General features: G+C 37.2%; 1 protein-coding gene, 1 long non-coding RNA gene, 1 other non-coding gene and 1 pseudogene across 3 annotated transcripts; 2 read left to right on the forward strand and 2 right to left on the reverse strand.

The window, feature by feature from the left end:
- Positions 1–920: 920 nt before the first annotated feature.
- LOC141842668 (7-deoxyloganetin glucosyltransferase-like) lies at positions 921–2,148 on the reverse strand. The gene has a single exon (XM_074730709.1). The coding sequence runs from the start codon at positions 2,138–2,140 to the stop codon at positions 1,166–1,168; it is 975 nt and encodes a 324-aa protein (XP_074586810.1). The 5' UTR covers positions 2,141–2,148; the 3' UTR covers positions 921–1,165.
- Positions 2,149–7,567: 5,419 nt separating this feature from the next.
- On the forward strand, positions 7,568–7,663 carry LOC141814679 (small nucleolar RNA R64/Z200 family). The gene has a single exon (XR_012600510.1). It is a non-coding gene; the product is annotated as a small nucleolar RNA R64/Z200 family (small nucleolar RNA).
- Positions 7,664–15,243: 7,580 nt separating this feature from the next.
- On the reverse strand, positions 15,244–17,694 carry LOC141814267 (uncharacterized). The gene is made up of 4 exons (XR_012600474.1): positions 17,194–17,694; positions 17,018–17,113; positions 16,514–16,576; positions 15,244–15,482 (listed from the first exon to the last, which is right to left on the reverse strand). It is a non-coding gene; the product is annotated as an uncharacterized LOC141814267 (long non-coding RNA).
- An 834-nt stretch (positions 17,695–18,528) lies between these two features.
- Positions 18,529–24,049, forward strand: LOC141823101 (uncharacterized; annotated as a pseudogene).
- Positions 24,050–24,369: the final 320 nt, after the last annotated feature.

The raw sequence follows: 24,369 nt of genomic DNA on the forward strand, positions 1-24,369 counted from the left end.
GAAATTAAATAGTTTATGCCTCGAGCAGAATAAAAAAAAAGCTCATTTAAAAGACTCTAAATGAACATGTTCACGAGCTCGTAAATTAAATACTTTTAAGTTCGAGTTTGACTTGATAATATTTTTGAGTTTGAAATCAAATTCGAACTCGACTCATTAATTTAATCAAATAAACTTAAATAAAAAATTTTTTGAATTGAATAGTTTATGAATAACTTGACTAAGTTACACCCCTACCTTGTGTGTGTGTTAAGTAGTAAATTTGGCACATTCCACTAAGAGGACATGATTAATGCTTGCATGACTACAGGCTGCATTGTACTCCCCTCAAATGGCAGCCCCCTACTACTACCCGCAGCTCTACGGACCAACCTCACCAACAAACGTTGGCCCTTCGCCCTATCAACACCATCATTACCCTAACCTGGGTTTAGGGTACCCCATGCAGTCTCCGAGGGCAGCTTTCCCTTCCATGGCACCAGGCTCAAGGCCACCTTTGATGCAGCAGCACCCTGCCCCCCACATCGAAGGCTTGCCCATGCCTTCCTCTTCTCACAATTACTTCTTCCAACTCCATGCCCCACAACATGCAATGGCACCCGTGAACTTAACACTGGGTAATATAATCAATCATCTTCTCAGAGTTTATCTATCTCTTCTTGTTTTCCTTACAAGAATCTGTTGCTGGACTCTTGCAGATTCACAAGCTCAACATGAACCCTCCACAAGTGGAGCAGACACTGATAACCCAGATGCTTAAAGCATGACTTCTCCTGCTCATCAGCAAACTCGATTGATTCGCAAAGAATAAGCTGTGATAAAGCTCAAACAATCTGCTTGTCTATTCATTGTCTGGAAATATTTCAAGGGGGTGACTGAATTCACTGATCAAAGCTACTTTGTTGGGAGCCCTTCTCCTTTGTGATGAGCACTAATTGACTTCAAACTCTTTGATTCTGATTTATTTTTATTTCTTCTCATTCTCATTATTTTTTGTAAGACATCATTTTCATGTGCATCTTTAATTGATCTCAAGTCAATCTTATCAATATTGCATTCTGTTTTCTGAGACAATTGCTGAAAGAAACAGATTGAAAGCACCATGAAGCCACACTCGAACAGTTTATTCTTGCTTTTGCCATCCTTCATACTCAACTAACATAGTTTATTCTTCGATTTGCCAATCTTTGTTTCGGCACAAAGCTTTGGTTAATTTCATCAAGTTAGCATAAGAGCTTCCTCCCTCTGCATTAGTAGCTTGCTCTGCCATCTCCTTCAGCTTCATCACCTTCTTCCTCATCTCCTGCCCTCTCTCCCCTTCCATTAGTTCCACAACGAGCTTCCTGATCTGCTCCCTCTTCACTTCTTTCTCGATCTCCATTGCTATCCCCCAATCCATGCAAGCAAACCTGCAGTTTGTGAATTGGTCGGCATAGCCAGGCCAAATGAGCATTGGCACTCCACTGCAAACACTCTCCAACATGGAGTTCCAACCGCCATGCGTGAGGAAGCCGCCAATGGAGGGGTGGCGAAGCACTTGGCCTTGATCGCACCAACTCGCGACCCAACCCCTCCCTTCGACTTCCCTGATGAACTCCTCAAGCAATCCACCATCAGCATTCTCAACGAGATCCGGCCTGATGCTCAACAGAAAAGGATGATTGCTATCAGCAAGACCCCATGCAAACTCCATCAATTGTTCGCTTCTTATGCGTGCCAAGCTTCCGAAGCAGACGTAAACAACTGAGGCATGTTTCTGAGAGTTTAGCCATTCTTTGTACCCGCGATCTTCTTCGAAAAGGTTCAAATTCCTCGGAACACCTTTCATCTGGTTAAGTAGCAGGAACAGAGGGCCTACTGTTAGAACTCGAGGCAAGGAAGCTTTGATGGCATCCAAGACCTTGCCTTCCATTTCATCAAATGTGTTGAGGATTACACCAGAAGCTCTCTGGGCGCAAGCTACTTCTTCCATCTCACAGTTGAGGTAAATATGGTTAGGATCTGTTGTTCTGATGAAACTGGAAAGGTCTCTCAGACGCATGCCTTCGAAGCCGGGAATCCAGTCGATTGGGGTATCGAGGTATCCATTTGTCAAGAAGCTCGGATCTACAAAAGAACAAATGAGCGACAAATCCATCATTTAACGAAATTCTCATACTTGTTGATTACTGTAAAAAATAGAATCAATCAAATCATGAATAATATAGAAACTAATTAAATCTTTTTTTATAGAGAGTCAATCAAATCATGAGTGAATAAAAGTTATAATTAGATTGATTTTGTTGAGAATAATTTATTTTTGATAGAATATTTTTTCCTTATTTATTAATTTTGATAGAAAAAGATGATTTATCTCATTCATTGATGATCATATACGGTATATAAGTTAGTTACGACGTAGCAGACTTGCAGAAGAATATTTCTTAGAATCGACAATGGCAAAGAATATTTCAATACTATTTTAAGTGACTATTTAATAGAAAATAAAATTGTTCACCAAAGTTCATGTGTTAATACTTTAAAATAAAATGAAATTTTTGAATGTAAAAATCGTCATTTGTTAGAGGTTGTCTGTGTCCTTATGTTCACCATGCATGTTCTAAAATATTTATTGGGCGATGCAATCCTCACAACCGTGTATTTTATCAATCACTTTCCTAGTCGCTCCATAAACTTTACCACACCTTATCTCTTCTCACCTAAACATATCTATAAATTTTCAACTTCAATAATATATCATTGAAGATATTTGAATGTATGGCTTTTGTGCATATCCATGTCTATAAGTGCAATAAACTTGACCCTTGAGCCCTTAAAACTATCTTTGTCAGGCATTCTCATGCTCAAAAAGGTTATCGATATTATTGTCCGCAAACAAATAAAATATATTACTTGTGATATCATCTTTTTTGAAGGTACTCCGTATTTCTCTTATACTTTACTTCAAGAGGGAAAGGATGATGAAGTTTTAAAGGTTGTGGAAGAGAAGAAATAGAGTGTGTCATAGCTGGACGGTGTCACACCACACAACAATGATAGTTATGATCACGATCTCTAGAGTTCGACATGGTCTGACCGTGTTACATCACACAGTCGTGGTGACGACTATTGTGGCAGTAAAACTCCCTCAAACAATGATGAAGATACTCTTCCTGTCCTTAGTATTAGTTTGGATCCCACACCTCCTTCTATAATCGATCCTGTTAAAATATTTAGAATAAATATATTCTTTTATAGAATAATTCGTTTAGAATAAGTCCCTATGTTTGTATATAAATAAGGGCTTATCCTTTGTAATCAATCAATAATATTATTTTTTTCTAACATGGTATCAGAGTGAGGTTGGAATTAGGTTTATCCGCCTAACCCTACCGCCGCCATCCTTTCTCTCTTTTCTTTCTCTCCCAAAATCGTGCCGCGCGTACAGGTTGGGGAACAGCCGAGTCGCGACATCTCTCCACGCGCGCCTCGTCTTGTCGGGCCTGAACTTCCTATTTTTCAACTTCACCAGTCGACTGGCCCTGCCAGCAGTCGACTGCTCATAAATCAGACGCACACAGAAAAATCAGTCGAGCCAGAGGAAGACAAGAGTCGATTGGGCAGTCGACTGGTGTTATGGTGAGTCGACTAGTCTTAGAACAGCCGACTGTGATTTGAACGTTGCAGAAAATTGGCAAGCATTTAATGCGCTTTAATGCGAGATTTTGTTGCCGATTGAAGGCATCAGTCGACTGGCTCACCAGTCGACTGATGTTGCAGAGTTATAAGAAGAAGCCTGCACGAGAATAACTCATCTTTTTCAATATACGTTTATTGCTTTGTGCTTCTTCTGAGAACTTGTTTGTTCTCCATTCTCTGCTTTCTTTCTCTCCTCACAAACACTATTTCATATCATCTTTGAGGAGATCGAAAGAGTTGTAAAGGTTTCTCCGCCTTCGAGGTTTTCGAGAAGGAGAAGATTCATAGTGCATCGGGTGTGTGTGTGCGTGTGGATCCTTGGATTAGTCACCTCTGCGGAGGTGGAGACCAAGTAAACAAACCGGGTTAGCGTTGATCTCTTTCTTTCTCTTTTATATTTTTGCTTCCGCTAATCTCTGTATAGAGAAAGAACAAGAAAAGTCGAGAAACGTTATTCACCCCCCCTCTAGTGAACCAACCGATCCTAACACCTACCTCACGATGGAATCATGGCATCATGCGCCTACCTCAGGGCAAAGTCCTAGCAGCACCTGCCTACCTCCAGATATAAATCCAGCAAGAAGCATAGGACATCCCTAAGGAGATCTCTCGAATGAGGCAAGGCTACCAGTACTTAGGCATCCTAGTTGCCCTTCCCAAATCAGCCACTCCCGACCTCCGTTTGCGGAATAGATATCTACGAGCTCTCACGCCGACCTTTTCAGCAAGAAGGGAAGTGCATACTAAGTCCCCCACTGGGTCTAGCATAATCCCAACCATCAAAAGAAGATAACTCGCGTGGTCAGAGCCGTCAGACGAAGATCAACAAATCCGAGCCATTGGATATTCGAAAACCCTTCAAGGTTATCCTTACCCCATTAATAGCGGATCAATAGTCAATCACATGCGCCGAGATCCTAAGATATTGCTCCCACAACTCCTATATAAACCCCACAGGTATGATAATTTAAGCAGATTTTTTTCACTAAAGCTACCTCTTTTCTCGTTGCCTGACTTGAGCGTCGGAGTGGCCACGCCGGGATCCCCCGGCGCCCTGCTAACCAGTGCGTTCAGTGGTTGTCTCTCCAGGCCTCCCCTATCGACGTGGAACTGCAGGTTGACGCAGCCCTTATTGTCTGGTGGTGTGGCTATCGTCGGCAAGAAGCCGAAACAATTTTATTTTTATTTTTATTTTTATAATTCAAATATTTAATCATTACGATTTAATTAATTTTAAAAATGATCAATCAGTCTCATGAAAATTTTTTATTAATGTGCAACTTCACGTAATTTTTTATTCGATCGGAAAAAGATATCTTATAATACACTATAATTAAAATTTAAATCATGAATACTTAAATAAATCATTGAAGATTTAACGTTGCACTTCATCATCTAGATATGCATCCTTCGATGATTGATGTTCCGGGAATAACCCATGGGGGCCCCTGGTTTGACTCGAGTCCGATCCTGGTCCCTCCCGCAAGTCCGGTCAGCCACAACCACAGTCTCGATTGACCCGGTTCTCTCCCCCTACTTCAAAAGAGCCGAATCACCCCTCCGTCTCCTTCATGGCCGAATAGCCCACTCGGTCATTCGGCCATTCGGCCATGTGCCCATTCGGTTCGACAGCACAGCCTGCCCATTCGGCTCGGCAGCACAGCCTGTCCATTCGGCTCGGCAGCACAGCCTGCCCATTCGGCCATGTGCCCATTCGGCTCGGCAGCACAGCCTGCCCATTCGGCTTGGCAGCACAGCCTGTCCATTCGGCTCGGCAGCACAGCCTGCCCATTCGGCCATGTGCCCATTCGGCTTGGCAGCACAGCCTGCCCATTCGGCTCGGCAGCACAGCCTGCCCATTCGGTTCGGCAGCCCTACTCAGCCCTACTCAGCCCACTCAGCAGCTCAGCTCTACTCAGCCCTACTCAGCCCACTCAGCAGCTCAGCTCTACTCAGCCCACTCAGCAGCTTAGCTCTACTCAGCCCACTCAGCAGCTCAGCTCTGCTCCTCAGGTCACAAGTCAGTCTCGCTACATCTCTCTGCACTCATACCTCCGACTGTCAAAGGAGAATAATCAGATTTGACAAGTCTTAGCTTGGATGTGACTTGTTAGAAGTGTTTCTCTCTCTCTATTAAACAACTTTGTCAGATATTAAATGAGGACATGATTTGTCAATATCAAGATCTTTTCGAGGACTGTGTCTTGTCAGAAAAGGTCTTATCAAGATCTTCTCAAGATCATATCTTGTCATATCAAGATCTTATCAAAGACCATGTCTTGTCAGCATAGATCTCATCAAGATCTTCTCAAGGTTATAAAGGGGAGGGGGCTCCGCTCCGATCTCTCCCTTGTCTCTCTCTCATTCTCTTTTTTGGGCTGAACTTTTCATTACAGTATTTTTATTTTTACTGTACTTCTTCTTCCTCTGGACTGGGCTGACTTGAGCGTCGGAGTGGCCGTCCGGGGACTCCCCGGCGCCAGGATGACCTCTTTCTCCGGTGATGTTTCAGGGCCTCCAGGTGGCTGGTCTTCTCTCCTTCTTCGGTGTGGTGGTTCTCTCCGGGAGTTGCACCCCCCCCTCTTTTCCCCTGGAAGCTGACTGGTCCGGCGACGCGTCCGGAAGCCGATCTCAACAGGAACAATTGATTATAATAAATTTGAAAATTATTTAAATCCAATTATTGATTAATCTATTAGTTCACTTTCTTATCCTAAATTTAGAGCGGTCAAACGGATTAATCCATGACAGGGTGGATCAACTTATTAAAAATTTATCATATGACGACGTGGGACAAATCGACCCACCAACTTAGCGGGTTGAGAAATCTCCAACCCAAGGTGGGCCGCGGATCAGACAGGACAACCCACGGGTCTATCAAAAAATAAAAAAATTTTAAAATTTTAAATTTAAATTATAATTTAAATTGATTAAGTTGAAATTTTTAAGTTTAAATTATAATTTTTAAGCTTGAATTGTAATTTAGACGGATCAAATCCATTAATTTATTGAGTTCTATTTTAATTTTAAAATTTAAAATAAATAAATAAACTTTATCAATCTATCAACCAACCCAAGCCCACCGCGAGCCTAAACAAGTCAATCCATCTGAACCTATTTTAAAATGGATTGATAAAATTTCAACGTAATCCATCTTAATTATTTAACGGAGCGGATCAATCTAACGGGTGTAACTCAAATGGATGATTATACCTAAAACATGATTGAATTGGTAATCACGTGATAGATTTTTACAACATTAAATAAAAATTAATTTTTGATGAAGTCGGAGAATTATCCTCTCCAACGGGGGATCAATTTTATTTTTGGACGTCTGGATCAACGTCAACGTATACTTTTTGCCACGTTGCTTAATTTATTAGTTTGATTACGATATTAACGGACGGCTCAGATATAAGACAGCAGCATACAGCCGCCAGTGGACCGGTCGAAAAGAATTGGGTTTTAGGGTTTCCTCAACTGGCTATAAATAACTTCTACCTCAGGCTTCAGATTCCCTGCCCCCTCCTTCAGTCCGCCGTTGCCTTTCGTACGCTCGGTTGCTCTGCTGCGTTTTGCTTCTTTCTTCTCCGTGTCTGTGTCCTCGTAGATTGTTTCGCTGTGTTTAAGGTTTGTATATTTCCTTTGTCGAGAGGCATCCGATCATGTGATGAAGAGAAACTTCTGCAATAAAGTAATGAAGTGTTTTATGATTTTGGCTTATAAGTCTCTGATGACGTCTCTATTTTTTTTTATTTTTTTCTTTTGATGTAATTAATTCTTTATTAACTTGATTATTGTAGTATTTTTTTATCAGTGTTTTGAACCTATTAAATTTATCTTTGGATTTAACTTAATTGTTTATTTTGAAATTTTAATTTGTAATTTGCTTGTGCAATGATGAATAATGAAATACAATAACCCATGTCAGACTTCAGAGATATTTCGATATCAATGAGAAGACGTTTCATTTTTCTGAGCCAGGTTTTTAATTTTTTGAAATACATGTTTATGAGTATTGTAAAAAACTAAAATATTTTTTATCCAAATTTATTTGGGCAAAAGTAAAAAAATATTTTTTTTAAATCATCAAAGGTGTTCCATATAGATTTGCTGTTTAATGTTATTTAAAATTTTTTATCCAAATTTATTTGGGCAAAAATAAAAAGATGTTTTTTATTTTCAAATCATGGCCATTTCATTTTACTATTCAATTGTTTATATTCAAATATTCTCACTACAAAATTATAGGATATTAGCAACGAATTTTTACGACGAAAAATATTTATTGCAAATTTGTGATAAAATTTGCGATGAAAAATAATTTGGTTGTCAATTTACAACGACATTTATGATGAATATTTTTTCGTTGTCAATTTCTGGAATCATTTTTGTCGCGAAAATCGTCGCCAATTGGTGACGAATTCATGAATTGGTGACGAATTCAAGTTTCGCCGCTAATTTTGATGACGAATTCATGGATTTGTCACCAATTGACGATGAATTCATGAATTCGTTGCAACGTTAGGTAGATTTAACGGAGAATGGAGTTATAGGATCGGGTTGTGAGAAAAATGTAGATTCATTGGCGACGAATTAATGGATTTGTCACCAATTTGGCGACGAATCCATTTATTCGTCGCAAAGTTGGCTAGTTTAACGAAGAAATCGGGTGGTGTGGTCGGACCGTGCATGATAACTTTAGGATATTTGGCGACGACGAATTCAAATTTATCGCTAATTGGCGACGAAACAGTGGTTTCATCGCCAATTTGGTGACGAATGCTGAATTTTATCACGCCCCGATCTCCTTTTCTTCTTCCTCCGCGATTTATCTCTTCTCCTCCCCAATCTGAGCTCTTCTGCGGTTGCACGACGACGATTTCTTCTTCTCTGATCCCTTCGGCGACTGCGACGGTGACGGCGAAGTGTTAGGCGATTGTCCTCAACGATAAAATCCATTTTTCTTGGTTATTTTTCGTTGTTGGGTCTCTTCCTGTTGGTTTTTGTTGTTGCGGGGTGGTGGCCGCTGCCGGTGGCTTGCGAGTCGGCCGATTGCGGGGTGTCGCCGTGAGTTAGCAATCAAAAATCGACTGGCTAGGTACAGTCTAGATTTTGTCCATCATGTTTGATGGTGCTTATTTTTCTATACTTGTAATGTTATGTCCAAACTAAAATCGAGCATACACATTCTGTTCATAACTCTAAATTTGCTAGTGAGATCTAAGAAATAAATATTTACCTGTAGGATGTTCTTCCTCCTTCAAAAGTAAGAAGTTTTGTAACTTGTGATGGTCAAACAGAAATATTTAATAGAGTTTGAGTAATGAGTACTTAATACTTTATTGTTTTTGAGTTCCATCATGTCACAAACCTTGTTGAACATGATACGGTCGGTTTGTTTATCGCGATCCATAGAGGTGATGATCAATCACACTCTTATTTCACCTCTAATAATTTATGTCTAAACACGAACCCGTAAGCAATGCTAAGCATGACGAGTGAATTAGCATTTGCACTTCAAGTCATACCAAACGTAAGCCCATGTGTTAGGCCAAGTCTTTGCCGGCTTAGCTCATTTGACAGCTTTATTCTTACGAAAGATCGATCGATCGTTCACCTAAGAGGAAGTATCCCGGAAGAAAGTTAAAGAGATAAGAACTAGCCTACTTGTCAAAAAAAAGTTGGAAGAGCAAGACAAGGCATGCATCTCCATAGCTCTAGCATCACTATCTAGTGAGTCCTGTGTTGTTAAGATACCCTACAAAGTTTTAGGAGTCCTGTATCACAAGGCACTTTAAAAAAACCTCTAACAAAGTCATGTATTTGTTAGGCCAAAAGTCAAAATGGCGTCTTTTTTTTACCGAATCTTTAAAAATGAGTCCTGTGTTGTTAAAAGGATGTCTCATCCCTTAGTAGCATTCTTTATTGCCTTGTATGCATTAGTGTGTTGTTATTCCTCTTAGTAGCATTCCCTAGTGCCTTGTATGCATTAGTGTAGTTGCCAATAATAACCACAATTTTTTTGGTGATGGGATAAACAATAAGTTTGCAATTTTGTTTGTGCATGTCCTATTTGGAGATGTGCTTCAAGTCTTTCGGCTACACTTGGTTGTGTTCACCTGTTTTAGGTATAATTATATTTATTGTTATAAGAAGTTAGCATGAATTAGACCCGACCACGGTTCAGAACCGACGGTTCGGAATCGCCAGTTCGACGGTTCATGGCAGGTCGACCCTTAACCTTAATCGCCCAAGACGGTTACGGTTCACGGTTCGGAACCGCCAGTTCACGGTTCGGTTCACAGTTCACGACGGTTCGAGATTATTATATTAAAAAATTTAAAATTTAAAATTTATTTAAAAAAGGACTTGCACTTATTAAGTTAGGGAATCAAAGCCCACGTAGTTCTTTTATATTTTCATCCTTTTACATCACTCACTTCCATTTCCTCTCGTTGTATTCGTTCCTTCAATATCAAATTCTTCGGCTTCATCTTCTGAAAGTTGCATTCCTTGGATTCTTTTCTCGGCTCTAGTCTAATCGTCGAGTAATGCTTGGGCTTCCAATGAGTCGAGAGACATAGTTGATCGCCGTTCATCTAATATGTTGCCGCCGGCACTGAATGTCTGCTCCACAGCAACAGTTAACATTGGACATGCTAAAATTTCTTTGGCAATTACGGAGAGAACGGGAAAACTTTGAGCATTCTGTGACCACCACTTTAAAATATCGAAATTTTCACTATCTGCTTCATTAAAATCAAAAGAAGTGGTAAAATAATTCTCAAGTTCCTGTGTGGAACTTGAGGATCCTCGTGGACGTTTTGTCCGTTCTTTTAATAAAAGTTATACTTTTGAAAGTTTTAAATTAGTACTAATAGTTTATTGTTGTGTTTCAGAAATATTAATTTGTATTCCATATTTCACATAATATTGATTATAAATATCACATAAATAATTTTTAATATTATATATAATATTAGCTATATCAAGAGAAGAAGGATCTTTAACAGGAATTAAAGCGTCATAGTATAAAGTTAGCATTTCTTGTAAAACTTCTAATTTAAATCTAGGATCTAAAGCAAATGCAACTAAATAAATTTTAGGAATTAAATAAAAATATTTTCCCATTTAATTTTCATAGCTAATATACAAGAAGTTAAAGCTTCATTATTGATATGTTCATTTAAAATTAATACTATACTAGAAAAATTCACTAAAACTAAATGAGCAGTGGGATAATAAACACCGAAAAGTTGTTCGGTTGCATCATTAAATACTTTTAAATTTTCACAAATATTACTACAAATATTCCATTATTGTGAAAATAAATATATATTAGTATTCCTATTTTCTGTAAAAAATAAATATAATAAATCTTTATAATGAAATGAATCTTGTAATAGTTGATATGTGGAATTCCAACGTGTTGGTACATTATGTAGAAATTTTTTAGGTCTCATTCTATTAGCTTTACAAAATCTACCCCATTGTTTCATCATAGATGGATGAGACCATAAATATGAAATTGTGATTCTAATTAGTTTAATATAATTTTCTAAAAGTCTTAATCCATCTTGAACACATAAATTTAAAACATGACATACACAACGAATATGAAAAAATAAATTACCAATAATAGGTTGGCAAACAAATTTTAGTTCATCTATAGAAGCGGTATTAGAACTAGCATTATCTAATGATATTGAAAATATTTTATGAGTTAATCCATATTCTTCTAAAATTAAACATAATAATTGTGCAATGTTATGGGCAATATATGATTCATCAAAAACTCTATAAGCTATCAACCTTTTTTGGAGGATCCAAGAGCTATCAATCCAATGGCAAGTCACACACATATAAGAATGAGTTTGCCAATGCTCACTCCAAATATCGGCACATAAAGAAACTTTATTATTTAATTTACTAAATTCATCAATTAAATTCTTTTTTTCTTGTTTTACTAATTTTTTAATTGTACAAGTGTAGTCCTAGGAACACGTTTAGCACATGGATTAAGAGATTCTCTACAAAAATCTTCAAATGTGCATTTAGATCCAAAACTAAAAGAAAGATGTTCTACGGAAACAAATTTAGCTAATGACTCTCTTAATTTATTATCAGAATATAAAAATAAATCAGAATCAGTACTACTACCGCTAAAAAATCTAGATAATTGTGTTTGCGAACAGTCGAGTCCATATTCTGTCAGGTGCTTCGTTTCTACATATCATTTTAACGATCCATAGCCGCCACCGGCTTGGAATTTGTAGGAAGCATTGCAATGCTTGCATTTTGCACGCATTTCTCCCGATGGAAGAGTGACATTCTCAAAATGTTTAGTGAAAATAGAAGATTTTAGAGGAGGATGTTCCCGAACCTTAGAAGTAATTGCATCAGTACTTCCTTGTGTTTCGGACGTCGGAAGGTGTTGGGCCTCGGTCTCATCATCGGTGGATTGAATGTTGGGGTCCTCGTGCGCTATTTCTTTTCCCCTCCGAAATCGATGTGAAGAACTTCCACCGCAGCCTCCTTCCATTGTAGTCGAAAGATGGAGTCGGAACTCGGAAACGCATAGAGATTAGAGAATGCAAACTTGCGAAGTTGAGAATGAAAGTTAGAGAGTAGAGAAAGTGTGTGGAAATGATGAAATGAACTCCCTATTTATAGAATTTGGATCATAACGGACACTAAATCATAGCCATTGATCAAAAAACGATCAAATGATCTTAGCCATTGAAAATAAATCAAAAAATAAAAAAAAACCCCAACGGCTCTGAACCGTCGGTTAACCAGCGGTTCGGAGCCGTTGGAATCGGCGGTTCGGAGTCGTTGGGACCGCCGGTTCCAACGGGAAAACAAAAAAAAAAATTTTAATTTTGAACCAGCGGTTCAACCCGCCGGTTTCACACCCTCTTGAATCGGAACCGGCTCGGCATCCTGCCGGGCCGGTTCCGGTTCGGCCCGGCTAACCGGGTCAATGGACCACCCGGCCCGTTGACTCGGGTCGGGTCCGGGCTGGACCCGGCCCGTGGTCAGTTCTGGCATGAATGATGTATCTTATGATTGTTAATGATTTATATGTAATGGTTGTGTATCTTATGATTGTTTAATAATTTAATAAATTGAAAACAGGAAAATACAGAAAGAAAGGAGTTGGATGTATAAAAAGAACAAACTTAAACATAAAAGTTTATAATAAAGCTACTTGTCACAATAGATTTCCGTCACAAATTTTGTGACGGGAATCTGGACGGTTCGATTTTAAAGTTAAGATTAAATCCAGGCCGTAGATTGAATGGATGATTGCGATGACCTGAATTTAATCTTCTATTTTAAAATCGAACGGTCCAGATTCCCGTCACAAATTTGTGACGGAAATCTGTTGTGACAAGGATTACCTCTCAAAAGTTTAACTGATGAGTTTAATGTTGGAATGGAATAATTTTTTAAATTTGCTTCTACTAATGTTGAATTTATGGATGGAGATAAGATAAGATGCCCTTGTAGAAAATGTCACAATGGTAAATTTTTATAATGTGACAAAGTTCATGAATATCTTTGTAGATTTAGTTTTACCCCAAATTATTATAATTGGACATATCATGGTGAACCATTTATATCTAATGAGAATTATGGATAAAACATACAAGTCTCAGTAAGTGGTGATCAAAGTTATTATAATCAATTCAATCCATATCAGAGGATGGTAATTGATATAGGAGGTCATAATTTCTTTCCTGATCCAAGTTTTGCAAGTTCTAATTGTCCTCCATCAGATGAACAAATATTTTCTACTTATACATCACCATTGGAGGGGGTACAAGAACAAAATGCTCATGAAAATTTAAATAATGAGGCATATCAGTAATTTTAAAAATGTTAAGTGCTACAGATAAACCTGTTTGGGATGGTTATGACACTCACACTAAATTATCTCTCACTGCAAGACTATTGAATGTTAAGGTAGAGCATAATGTGTCTGAAGATTATTTTAATAATTTTGTTCAAGTTATATGAGAGGCACTTCCGCGTGATCACAACTTGCCTAGGCTACGTTTGGTAGGACGTAATGTAATCACGCTTGTAATGTAATCAAGTTTGTAATGTAATGTAATATAATCAAGATTACATTACTATGTTTGGTTGAAGGAATGCATGTAATCTTTGATTACAAAGATGATTACATTATAGTGTTTGGTATCCATTATTTTCAGTAAGGAATATAATTTTTATTATTATAAAATACCAATAATATCCTTCCTCCCTAATCGGGCTCGTGGAGAGGGATCACCTGTGATAGCGTCAGCAGGGCAAGGAGAGGAGTAAACCTCAATAACAGAAATCGACCAACCTACGCCGCCCCCTTTCTCCATTGCCTTCTATTTACAAATCCAGCCAAATCGATCGACGTTTCGGTCAGGAATTAAACGAAAAGGCAGCCGATTGACTGAATGGATTGCGATTAATGGAACTCACTGGAAGCGAATGCGAGGAGAGGAAGCAGTCGAGGTAGGTGACGGAGAGGTACGTCGTCACCACTCGGAATCGGTAGAACTCGTTCACCTATATACACCGATTTAATAAACCAACCTGTATTTTTCAATAAATGGAGAGAACGGAGGAGACCGCGTGCCTTGAGGATCCACTCGACGGCTCAGCTGCGGGCGGCGACGAAGAGGGAGCAAGCGACGAAGTGGGCGCCGCCGGGAGGCGGATGGTCGGCCTCGACGGTGAGGAGGGAGGTCAGTCCAGTGTCGTCTGCCAGCACCACGACGGTGGCGCAGCAGCACGGGGCCCACTCTTCGTCCTCGGGAGCGGCGGAGGCGTCCCAAGAGGCCACGTCGCCGGTGTCCTCTAGGCAGAAGAGGTTGGACAAGGCGGAGAGGAGGTCCGGCGAGGAGGTCATTCGTCAGGGTTGTTTTCCGTCGTGGGGAAGAGAAGGCTATGCATCGTGCGGATTGAGACGGTGAGGAGCGGAAGGGTATATTTGGTACGATAAAAATAGAATCCGTAATGTAATCAGATTCTACACTATTTCCTTTGTAATCGAGATTACATATCTTGGCTCTTTTTTGTAATGCAATTACATTACATTACATCTCTAAAATGTTACCAAACAAAATAAATCATCTTGTAATGTAATCCTGATTACATTACAAGACTGATTACCTCTTACCAAACATGCCCCTACTGAATTTTACAGTATGAAAAAACTTGTGAAAGATTTAGGTCTTTCGATGGAAAGGATTGATGTTTGCAGAGATGGTTGTATGATATATTAGAGAGAAGATCAAGATGCAGATGTCACGCCCCGAGAAGGCCGTCCGAAAAATTTCGACAACATCTCCCCAGTAACCGTGACAATTTCCCTGAATACATGCAAATATACTCAGCCACAGGCGGCTGGAATAGGACTACTTGTCCAATCAATACACCCAACCACATACAACTATAAAATAAAGGCCTACACGGTCATACACCACTAACACATGCATACTACACAACCCAGACAGGATATAAGGCCTACACGGCCATATAACACTATCACATGCACCATAACCAGAATATGCAAAGTCCATAAAGTCAAATCATCGAAAATTCGAAGTAACGAATACCCACAATGCAATCCAACATAATTACAGTCATAACCAAATCCAAACCATAACTACATGTCCACGAAATATAAAATATAACCGGAGACAACGACAGACCAAACACAAACCAACAAGAAAACCTTCCGAGGTGAGACAGCAGCAGCCGACCGAAACTCCAAGCTCCAAGTACCTATCTGTTACCTGGAAAGAAAACAAAATAACCACAGGGTCTGGGTAGTGAGCATTAAATGCTCAGTAGGTACAGAAAATAGTGCATGTAGAGATATAAGAAAGGATAACAAGGATATAATAACCAGGATAATCCAGTATAGAAGAAACAAGATATACATGGCAACAGGTATCAACAGAGTATCAAAAGTATCAACTGATCAAACAGGGTATATCAACTGAGACGATACGAAAAGATCAACTATGCAACATGGTATAGATATCAGGTACATGTAAGCATGTATGCAATGTCATACAAGTGCAACAATCATAGCAAATAAATGCAACAATCCACAAGCATATGAATAAAGTAAACTATGTAATAACCTACCAACGAATGCATGTAATATGCATCAACCATCGCAATCAAAAATAACAAGTCAAGTCACTGTCTGCACTCGTCGTCCCCAGCCACTCCTCTCGGAAATGAACAAGGGGCGCACAACAGGACATACTGCGCAAACTCCAACAACTGACCACTAAAGATAAGTGGGGAGGGACAGTGTGGCAGGAGGACAATGTAGCCAGTCCTGGTCGCACCCAACTGTAGTGCAACCTCTTACCTATGTGGCACCACAACACGGTGCAGGTAAGATCCAACAACAACCAACACCTACAACTACTATGGATGCATGATGATCATCCCAACATGTAATAACTAATTTAATTAGCATGCTCAACAAGAATCAGCAGGGATCAACATAGGTCAATGATATCATGGTTAAGATTATTCTAGTCAGGAATAGATCAAATGGAGATCATACAACAGGTAATAAGCAATGAATGAGATGAGTACCAACTGGGTAAATTCTACTGAAACAAAGGTATCAGCATGATATCAAATAGATCATTATAAGATCAAACAACAGGTATCAAGAAGTGATCATCAAGGGTATCAACTAAATACTATCTATAGAGCATGGATAATTAACAGAATAGATAGAAAAGCAACAATACATGCACAGAAAAGGAATTCCTGTATTGACCAAGTACAGGGTACCCACCTGATCAGATGATCATAGACAACTAGAACCCCAGAAATACAGGACCGCAAATAAGTCAAGGTCCTGCAAGAGGATAAACAATATCCCTTAATTACAACAATTAAACTAATAGAATCATACCAAAGCCCTAAGTAGTTTCAACCTCAAATTAACCTAACCCAAGGTTCGATTAATCTAATCAACCTAACGATAGTTAATCCAATTAAACCCAACTTAATTAACCTAATTACTACAACAGAAATTCAAAGATCCAATAGATCCTCAATTCACAACAACCCTAAATAATTTCCGATCAATGCATCAACAACATTCTAGACCAAAACTGATCGAGTAATATCATGCTTAATTTCCTATAAACAAAGTAGCATCCAGCTAACAGTAATCGTGTTCAAGCTCACCCTACTAACTTTGCCTACACGGCTCTATTCAAAGGAAACAGGGCAGATCTAATCCTATCGGCACTAGACAAAGTATAAGGATACAATCATCTCAATAAGAACTTACCTCAAGATCTAAAGCCTTGAAGCCCTAAATCTGTTTCTCCTTTTCCTCGTTCTTGAGCCGATCCCGAAACAACACCAAATCAGCCCCCTTCACGAGCTGTGGGAACAGAGCAATAAAACCAAGAGAAACCAAGTATTCCAAACAACATTCATCTCCTAAACCACAAAAATCCAAACCTGCCTCAAGGTCCAGTCGGTCCAAGCCCTAGCTCCGCTCCAAAGCCTAATCAAGCCAACTCTTCTGCACCGGCGGTGGACGGTGAAGGTGCTGCGGTGGAGGGCTAGACGTGCAGCTAGGGGAGGAGATCTCGTCGGCAGCGAGGGGAAGAGGTGGAAGAGAGGGCGGCAGCGTCGGGCATCCCTTTCACCCGGCTTCGGCGGAGACGGCGCGAACAGCACCGCGTCGGCGCGATAAGAAACAGAGGAGGGTCTCGCGGCTTGGGGAGGAGGAGGCGCGGCGGTGGCGGTGGCAGCGTTGGCGGCGTCGGGCTTTTGCAGAGGCCGATCGAGATCCGGCGGCGTCGATGCTGGTTCGCGGCGACAGGGGCAGCGACGATCGAGTGCGACGAGGGTGGCGGCGAAGGATGCTGGTTTATAGGGGCGGCGACGGAGGAAGGGCACAGCGGCATCAGCTTCGGCTGGTGAGGGAGGAGGCGGCAGCGAGGAGAGAAGAGGAGGCGGCCGCGTTCGTGCGAGTGGGGAAACCAACGAAGGAAATCGCTAATAAGGGTTGCACAGTGCCGGTTAGGATTTCTTAACGGGTTGGGTATTAACATCCAATAACCCATTAACCTCTAATATCCATTATCCCATTAACCCATCAACCTTAATCATATTAATTGAATTAGATTTAATTAATCAAACCTACTCAATATAAATTTTAATTTATTTTCAATTAAAACGCCCATATCTCCGGTATTTTACAGCAGATGTATGCAAATTCTGTAATCAAGCTAGGTATAAGAGAATCACTGAGAGTCAACAACGACGTAAAGCATACAGTCAGTTATTTTATTTACCTTTAACTCCTAGATTACAAAGACTCTATGCATCAGAAGCCACTGCTAAACACATGACTTGGCATGTAAATCATCAAATAGAAGAGGGTTTAATGTGTCATCCATCAGATGTAGAGGCATGAAAAAATTTTGATAGAACATATCCTGATTTTGTGAAGGAAACTCAGAATATAAGATTAGGTCTCTGTGCTGATGAATTTGCTCCATTTGTTAAAATCAGGAAGAAATTATTCTTGTAGGCTAGTTATATTAACTCCGTATAATCTTCCACCTGGGATGTATATGAAAATACTGTATATATTTTTAACATTGGTTGTTCCTGGCCCACAAAATTTAAAAAAGTTAATTGATATTTACAACTGATTACAGAGATGAAACAATTATGGGATGAGGGTTTTCCTACATATGATGTTCATACTAATCAGATGTTTGTAATGAAGGTTGCACTGCTTTGGACGATAAATGATTTTCTAGCTTATGACATGTTATCAGGATGGAGTACCATTGGAATTTTAGGATGCCCAATATGTATGGAGAGATCAAAATCATTCAGATTGAAACATGGGAGGAAGGCGAGTTATTTTGATTGTCATAGATAATTTTTACCACCAAATCATAAATTCAGAAGGAATAAAGAAGAATTCACTAAAAATAGAGTTGAAAGAACACCTCCACCATTGAGATTAACAGGTCAACAGATTTAGTACAGAGTCCATAACTTTCCATCTGTTATTGAAGATCCACATGGTACAACTTATGAATATGGAAGCACACATAAATGGACTAAACGGAGTATATTTTAGGATTTACCGTACTGGTACAGTCATTTGCTCCATCATAATCTAGATGTAATGCATATTGAGAAGAATATTTTTGATAATCTGATAAATACAGTCATGGATATCCCCGAAAAAATAAAAGATAATTTGAATGCAAGAAAAGATATGTGACTCATTTGTAAAAGACTCACTCTTGATGTTGATGAAAATAGTAGGGAACCAAAGCCAAAGGCAATTTATACATTAAATAGATATCAGAGACGTATTATTTGTGAATGGTTAAAATCTTTGAAATTTTCAGATGGTTATGTCTCTAATATTGGAAGATGTGTTGACTTGAAAGAATGCAAATTAATTAGTTTGAAAAGTCATGACTGTCATATAATCATGGAAAGACTTATTCCTATTGCATTTAAGGAACTTTTATCAAATTTTGTCTGGGGTGCAATTTCGGAGTTAAACATTTTCCTTCATGATCTTTGCTCAATAATTTTGAGACATTCACACATGGAGACTTTAGAGAGAGATATTCCAATCATTTTGTGCAATTTAGAAAGAGTTTTTTCACCTTCATTTTTTGATTCCATGGAACATCTTTTAGTTCATTTGTCATATGAGGCCAAAGTTGGAGGTCCTGTCCATTATCGATGGATGTATCCATTTGAAAGGTACATTTTTGAATTTAGATTAATGGTTAAATATTTATTTATCTTATTATATATTTATGATATCTAATATGACTTCTTATATGATAAGCAGATTTCTATATCATTTGAAGAAAAAGGTTAAAAATAAAGCACATGTTGAAACCTCTATTGTTAATGCATATATCGTAGAAGAAGTAACAACTTTTGCATCATATTAATTTGAGCCTCGCGTTAAAAGCAAAAGGCAGAAACCAGGAAGAAATGATGAAGGTCCTATTAATCCAAATTTAAACTCATTTTTAATTTTTAACTATCTTGGTCGATCAAGTAGACAATGTAAGCAGAGATATTTAACTGGTCAAGAATGGTGTGCAGCTCAGATATATATTTTACTGAATTGTCCAGAAGTCACGTCATATTTTGAGTGAGTATATATTTTATATTTTTTAAATTTTTTATATCGTGGCTATTTTATGTTATAATTTTTTTTAAAGATTTTTTAACAACTGTATTCTGAAATGTCACACTACAAGAAAACATAGTTTCAGAGATAAAAAATTCTGTCTCTGAAAATCATTTTCTCGTCTCTAAACAATGTTTTGAGACAGAATATTCTGTCTCAAAAATCCGTTACTAAAAACCCCATGGCTAATTTTAAGACAGAAATATTTTATCTCTAATTTCAAAAACGGATTGAAATCTATTTATAAATCTGTTTTTAATTTGTCAAATGAAATTAATTTCAAATACAAATTCTGTTTATAAATCTGTATATAAATTTTATCTCTAATTTTGTATTAAATCCGTCTACACCTAATATTTCTATTAGCTTGACATCCAAAGACACCAAGCCTATCTACTATCTTGTGCAATATTCCTATATCTCTCATATATATATTAGATTATAACAAACAATCACACATTTCAAATAAATTAGAAATATTTAAAATAATTAATTTCTGGCTTTGTCAAGATTCAATCTCTGCCCACCTCAGTAAATCTGCTTCATCATAACCAACTTAACTATGCCCCATAAGCGAGTGATTATAATTCAATTGGCTAGTTTTTGTATTATCTTAGTAGTAATAATTTATACTTTCCCCTAATAAAGAAAAACAAATCAATTTTATTAAAGTGAAATAAATTAATAATTTCATAATAAATTCATCTCAACTTATATAAAATTTGAATCAAATTTTATTTTATTTTAAAAATTATCTCTGCTTTATATAAATTTGAAAAAAAAAATTATTTCTGTCTCAAAATTTTAAATAGATTTGTTAATAAAAATTATATAGTTTAAAATTTTATTTATAATTAGTATTTACTTTTGTTTAAAAATTTTTATTTATAATTTCATTTCAAATTTATTTTAACTTCCATCTCAAATTTCTTATAGTATATTATATTTTATTAAAGTGAAATGGATTAATATTTGCATAGTAAATTCATCTTTAATTTATCTAAATTTGAAATAGATTTTAATTTCGTCTTAAATTTTTATTAAATTATAAGCAGATATTTTGACAAAAGTTATACGGTTTCAAATTTCATTTATAATTTACATTTATTTTTATTTATAAAAATTTATATATAATTTTATATCAAATTTATTTTAAATTCTATCTCAATTTTTTTCTCTAAATATTATATTTTATTAAAGTGAAATAGATTAGTAATTTTGTACCAAATCTGTCTCTAATTTATTTAAATCTGAAATAGATTTTAATTTCATCTTAAATTTTTATTAAATTTTAAATAGATATTTTGACAAAAATCATACGGTCTCAAATTCGGTTTATAATTCATATTTATTTTTATTTATAAAAATTTCTATATAATCACGTATCAAATTTATTTTATATTCCGTCTCAATTTTATTCCAAATGTTATATTTTATTAAAGTGAAATGGATTAGTAATTTTGTAGCAAATTCATCTCTAATTTATCTAAATCTGAAACAGATTTTAATTCAATCTTAAATTTTTATTAAATTTTAAATGGATGTTTTGACAGAAATTATACGGTCTCAAATTCTGTTTATAATTCATATTTATTTTTGTTTATAAAAATTTATATATAATTTCGTATCAAATTTGTTTTAAATTTTGTTTTAATTTTTTTTCAAATTATATTTTATTAAAGTGAAATGGATTAGTAATTTTGTAGCAAATCCGTCTCTAATTTATCTAAATCTGAAATAGATTTTAATTCCATCTTAAATTTTTATTAAATTTTAAATGGATGTTTTTGTTGGGTTGCAAAGGTGCAAACATAGTCTCACATCTATAACACATGGGAAAGATCATGAGTTTAAAAGGATGGAAAGTATCTCCATTGGAATGAGGCCTTTTGGGGAGAGCCCAAGAACAAAACCATGAGGGCTTAGGCCCAAAGTGGACAATATTATGTCATTGTGGAGATACAGACATCCTTGGGGACCCTACAATTGGTATCAGAGCAAGGCCGCTCTTCACCGGACTAACCGCCAGATGAGCCATGATCCGGATCTAACCATGTGGATTGAACCTTAAAAACAAAGGAAGTAGGGGCTCCCGTATTTGAATCAAGAGGACCAAACACCGGACAGGAAGTCCTAGTAGGTCGGGTAGACCGAGGGGCATGAAGTCCTGGTTGCGGCTGGGCAGGAAGTCCTAGTAGGTCGAATAAACCGATGGGCATGAAGTCCTGGTTAAGGCTGGGCAGGAAGTCCTAGTAGGTCGGGTAGACCGAGGGGCATGAAGTCCTGGTTGCGGCTGGGCAGGAAGTCCTAGTAGGTCAGGGTGGACCGAGGGGTAGGAAGTCCTGGTGGGTCGAAGATTCAGACATCAAACGGAGGCTTTCCGTTTGAGGGGGGGTCTGTGGTCCTTTGTTTGAGGGGGGATTGTTGGGTTGCAAAGGTGCAAACATAGTCCCACATCTAAAACACATGGGAAAGATCATGGGTTTAAAAGGATGGAAAGTATCTCCATTGGAATGAGGTCTTTTGGGGAGAGCCCAAGAACAAAACCATGAGGGTTTAGGCCCAAAGTGGACAATATCATGTCATTGTGGAGATACAAACATCCTTGGGGACCCTACAGTTTTGACAAAAATCATACGGTCTTAAGTTTCATTTATAATTCGTATTTATTTTTGTTTATAAAAATTTATATATAATTTCGTATCAAATTTTTTTTAATTACGTCTCAATTTTTTTCTAAATATTACATTTTATTAAAATAAAATGGATTAATAATTTTGTAGCAATTTCGTCTCTAATTTATCTAACTCTGAAACAAATTTTAATTCTGTCTTAAAAATCTGTTTCTGAAGTCCTGTTTTCTTGTAGTGTCAGCACAAGATTTTGATCGATTTTGTGATGAAGAATTTATACCGTGGTTCAAATCATATGTAAGTATTCAATCATTAGTGTACTATTATTTATACATATACAAATTTTTAAACATATTTTTTTGGTTTTAGGTTCATGATAATCAAACTCACCTTGAGCAGGAATTTTTATTTCATCTTTCTTGGGGTCCAAAAGCATTGGTACGCACTTGGCCAGCATATTTTATAAATGAATATATTGTTCATACTAAAAAATATGGAATGAGAAAGAGTACAATGAATAGTGGGGTATGTGTTCAGTCATCAGATAATGATAGAGGCAGTGCAAGCAATGATTTTTATGGTTTGCTGGATGAAATTATAGAGATAGAATACCCCAGACCAGAAATATGAGTTATTTTATTTATGTGTCACTGGTTTGACCCTGTTAGAGGAATGAAGGTGCATCCACACTATAATTTAGTTGAAATAAATCATAAGAGATTTTATAAAAGATATGAATCATTTGTGTTGGCACAACAAGCTATTCAGGTATTCTATGCTTCCTATCCTAGTTTGAGACGTGACAAAAATGATTGGTGGGTTGTTTGTAAAACTAAAGCACGGAAAAAGATTGAGGAACGTTGGGAAGACATTGCATATCAACAAGAGGAAGTTAGGAACACATTCCAGACGGAAGAATATATCATTTCAACATTACGAGATCCCAGCGGAATTTTAATAAATGTGGATGCAAGTGAAATTAATGATAATGAATCTGACGATGACGACGACGATTTGGACGACGACTTGGACAATGATGACGATGACGATGACGATGACGACAATGAAAATGAGGACTTTGATATTATATAAAAAACGAGGAGATCTTTTAAAAATGGTAATAAAATTTTTATAAGTAATTTAGTTTTATTCTGCAACGATTCTATACCCTTTGGTTCATTCAAGTGTTCAAAGTTTAAGTCAAGTTAGTTCTACCTTTAGTTTCAAATACTTCATCACTTTTTCAAAAATTATTCTCGGACTGTCCTAGTATTTTCTAATGAAAAATTGTTCTAAATTTTTCTCTATTTTTTATTAGATTTTTTCTATTCTCATTCTTTTCAATTAATTTTACCGAGTAGTAATGTTCATCATTCCTTATGTTTATATGCACCTCAGCAACATGATGTAGCAGAATAAAAGAACTAACATCTCATTGAGATTATTTGGATTCTACTTTAACATATGCATATCCTCTTTCTTTCTAGGGTGATTCTATTTTCACTATTATATTATCTTATCTATTATATATCATCCACTATTTTCTATGGTTAAATTACCTTCACTATCTTCTTTTCTTTACATTAGATACTATGTATTATCTTCTACCATGGATCTTTAGATGCACTTATTATGTTTAGCTAATATCCCTTGGCTACTATAAGTTATCTTATCGTTGTTACTTTCTTGAGACACGTCATGCCTCTCTATTTTCGAGTTCCCTTTGTTTTCCTTTACATTATCTCTAGCTGGGTCTATACAGGAAATTTTCCCTATTTCTACTTTGGTATCCTTTCCGATCCACCACTAGTA

Source organism: Curcuma longa, chromosome 1 (genome assembly GCF_044706935.1).
Source record: "Curcuma longa cultivar G26 ecotype Majalengka, Jawa Barat chromosome 1, ITB_CL_G26_1.1, whole genome shotgun sequence".
NCBI lineage: Eukaryota > Viridiplantae > Streptophyta > Magnoliopsida > Zingiberales > Zingiberaceae > Curcuma > Curcuma longa.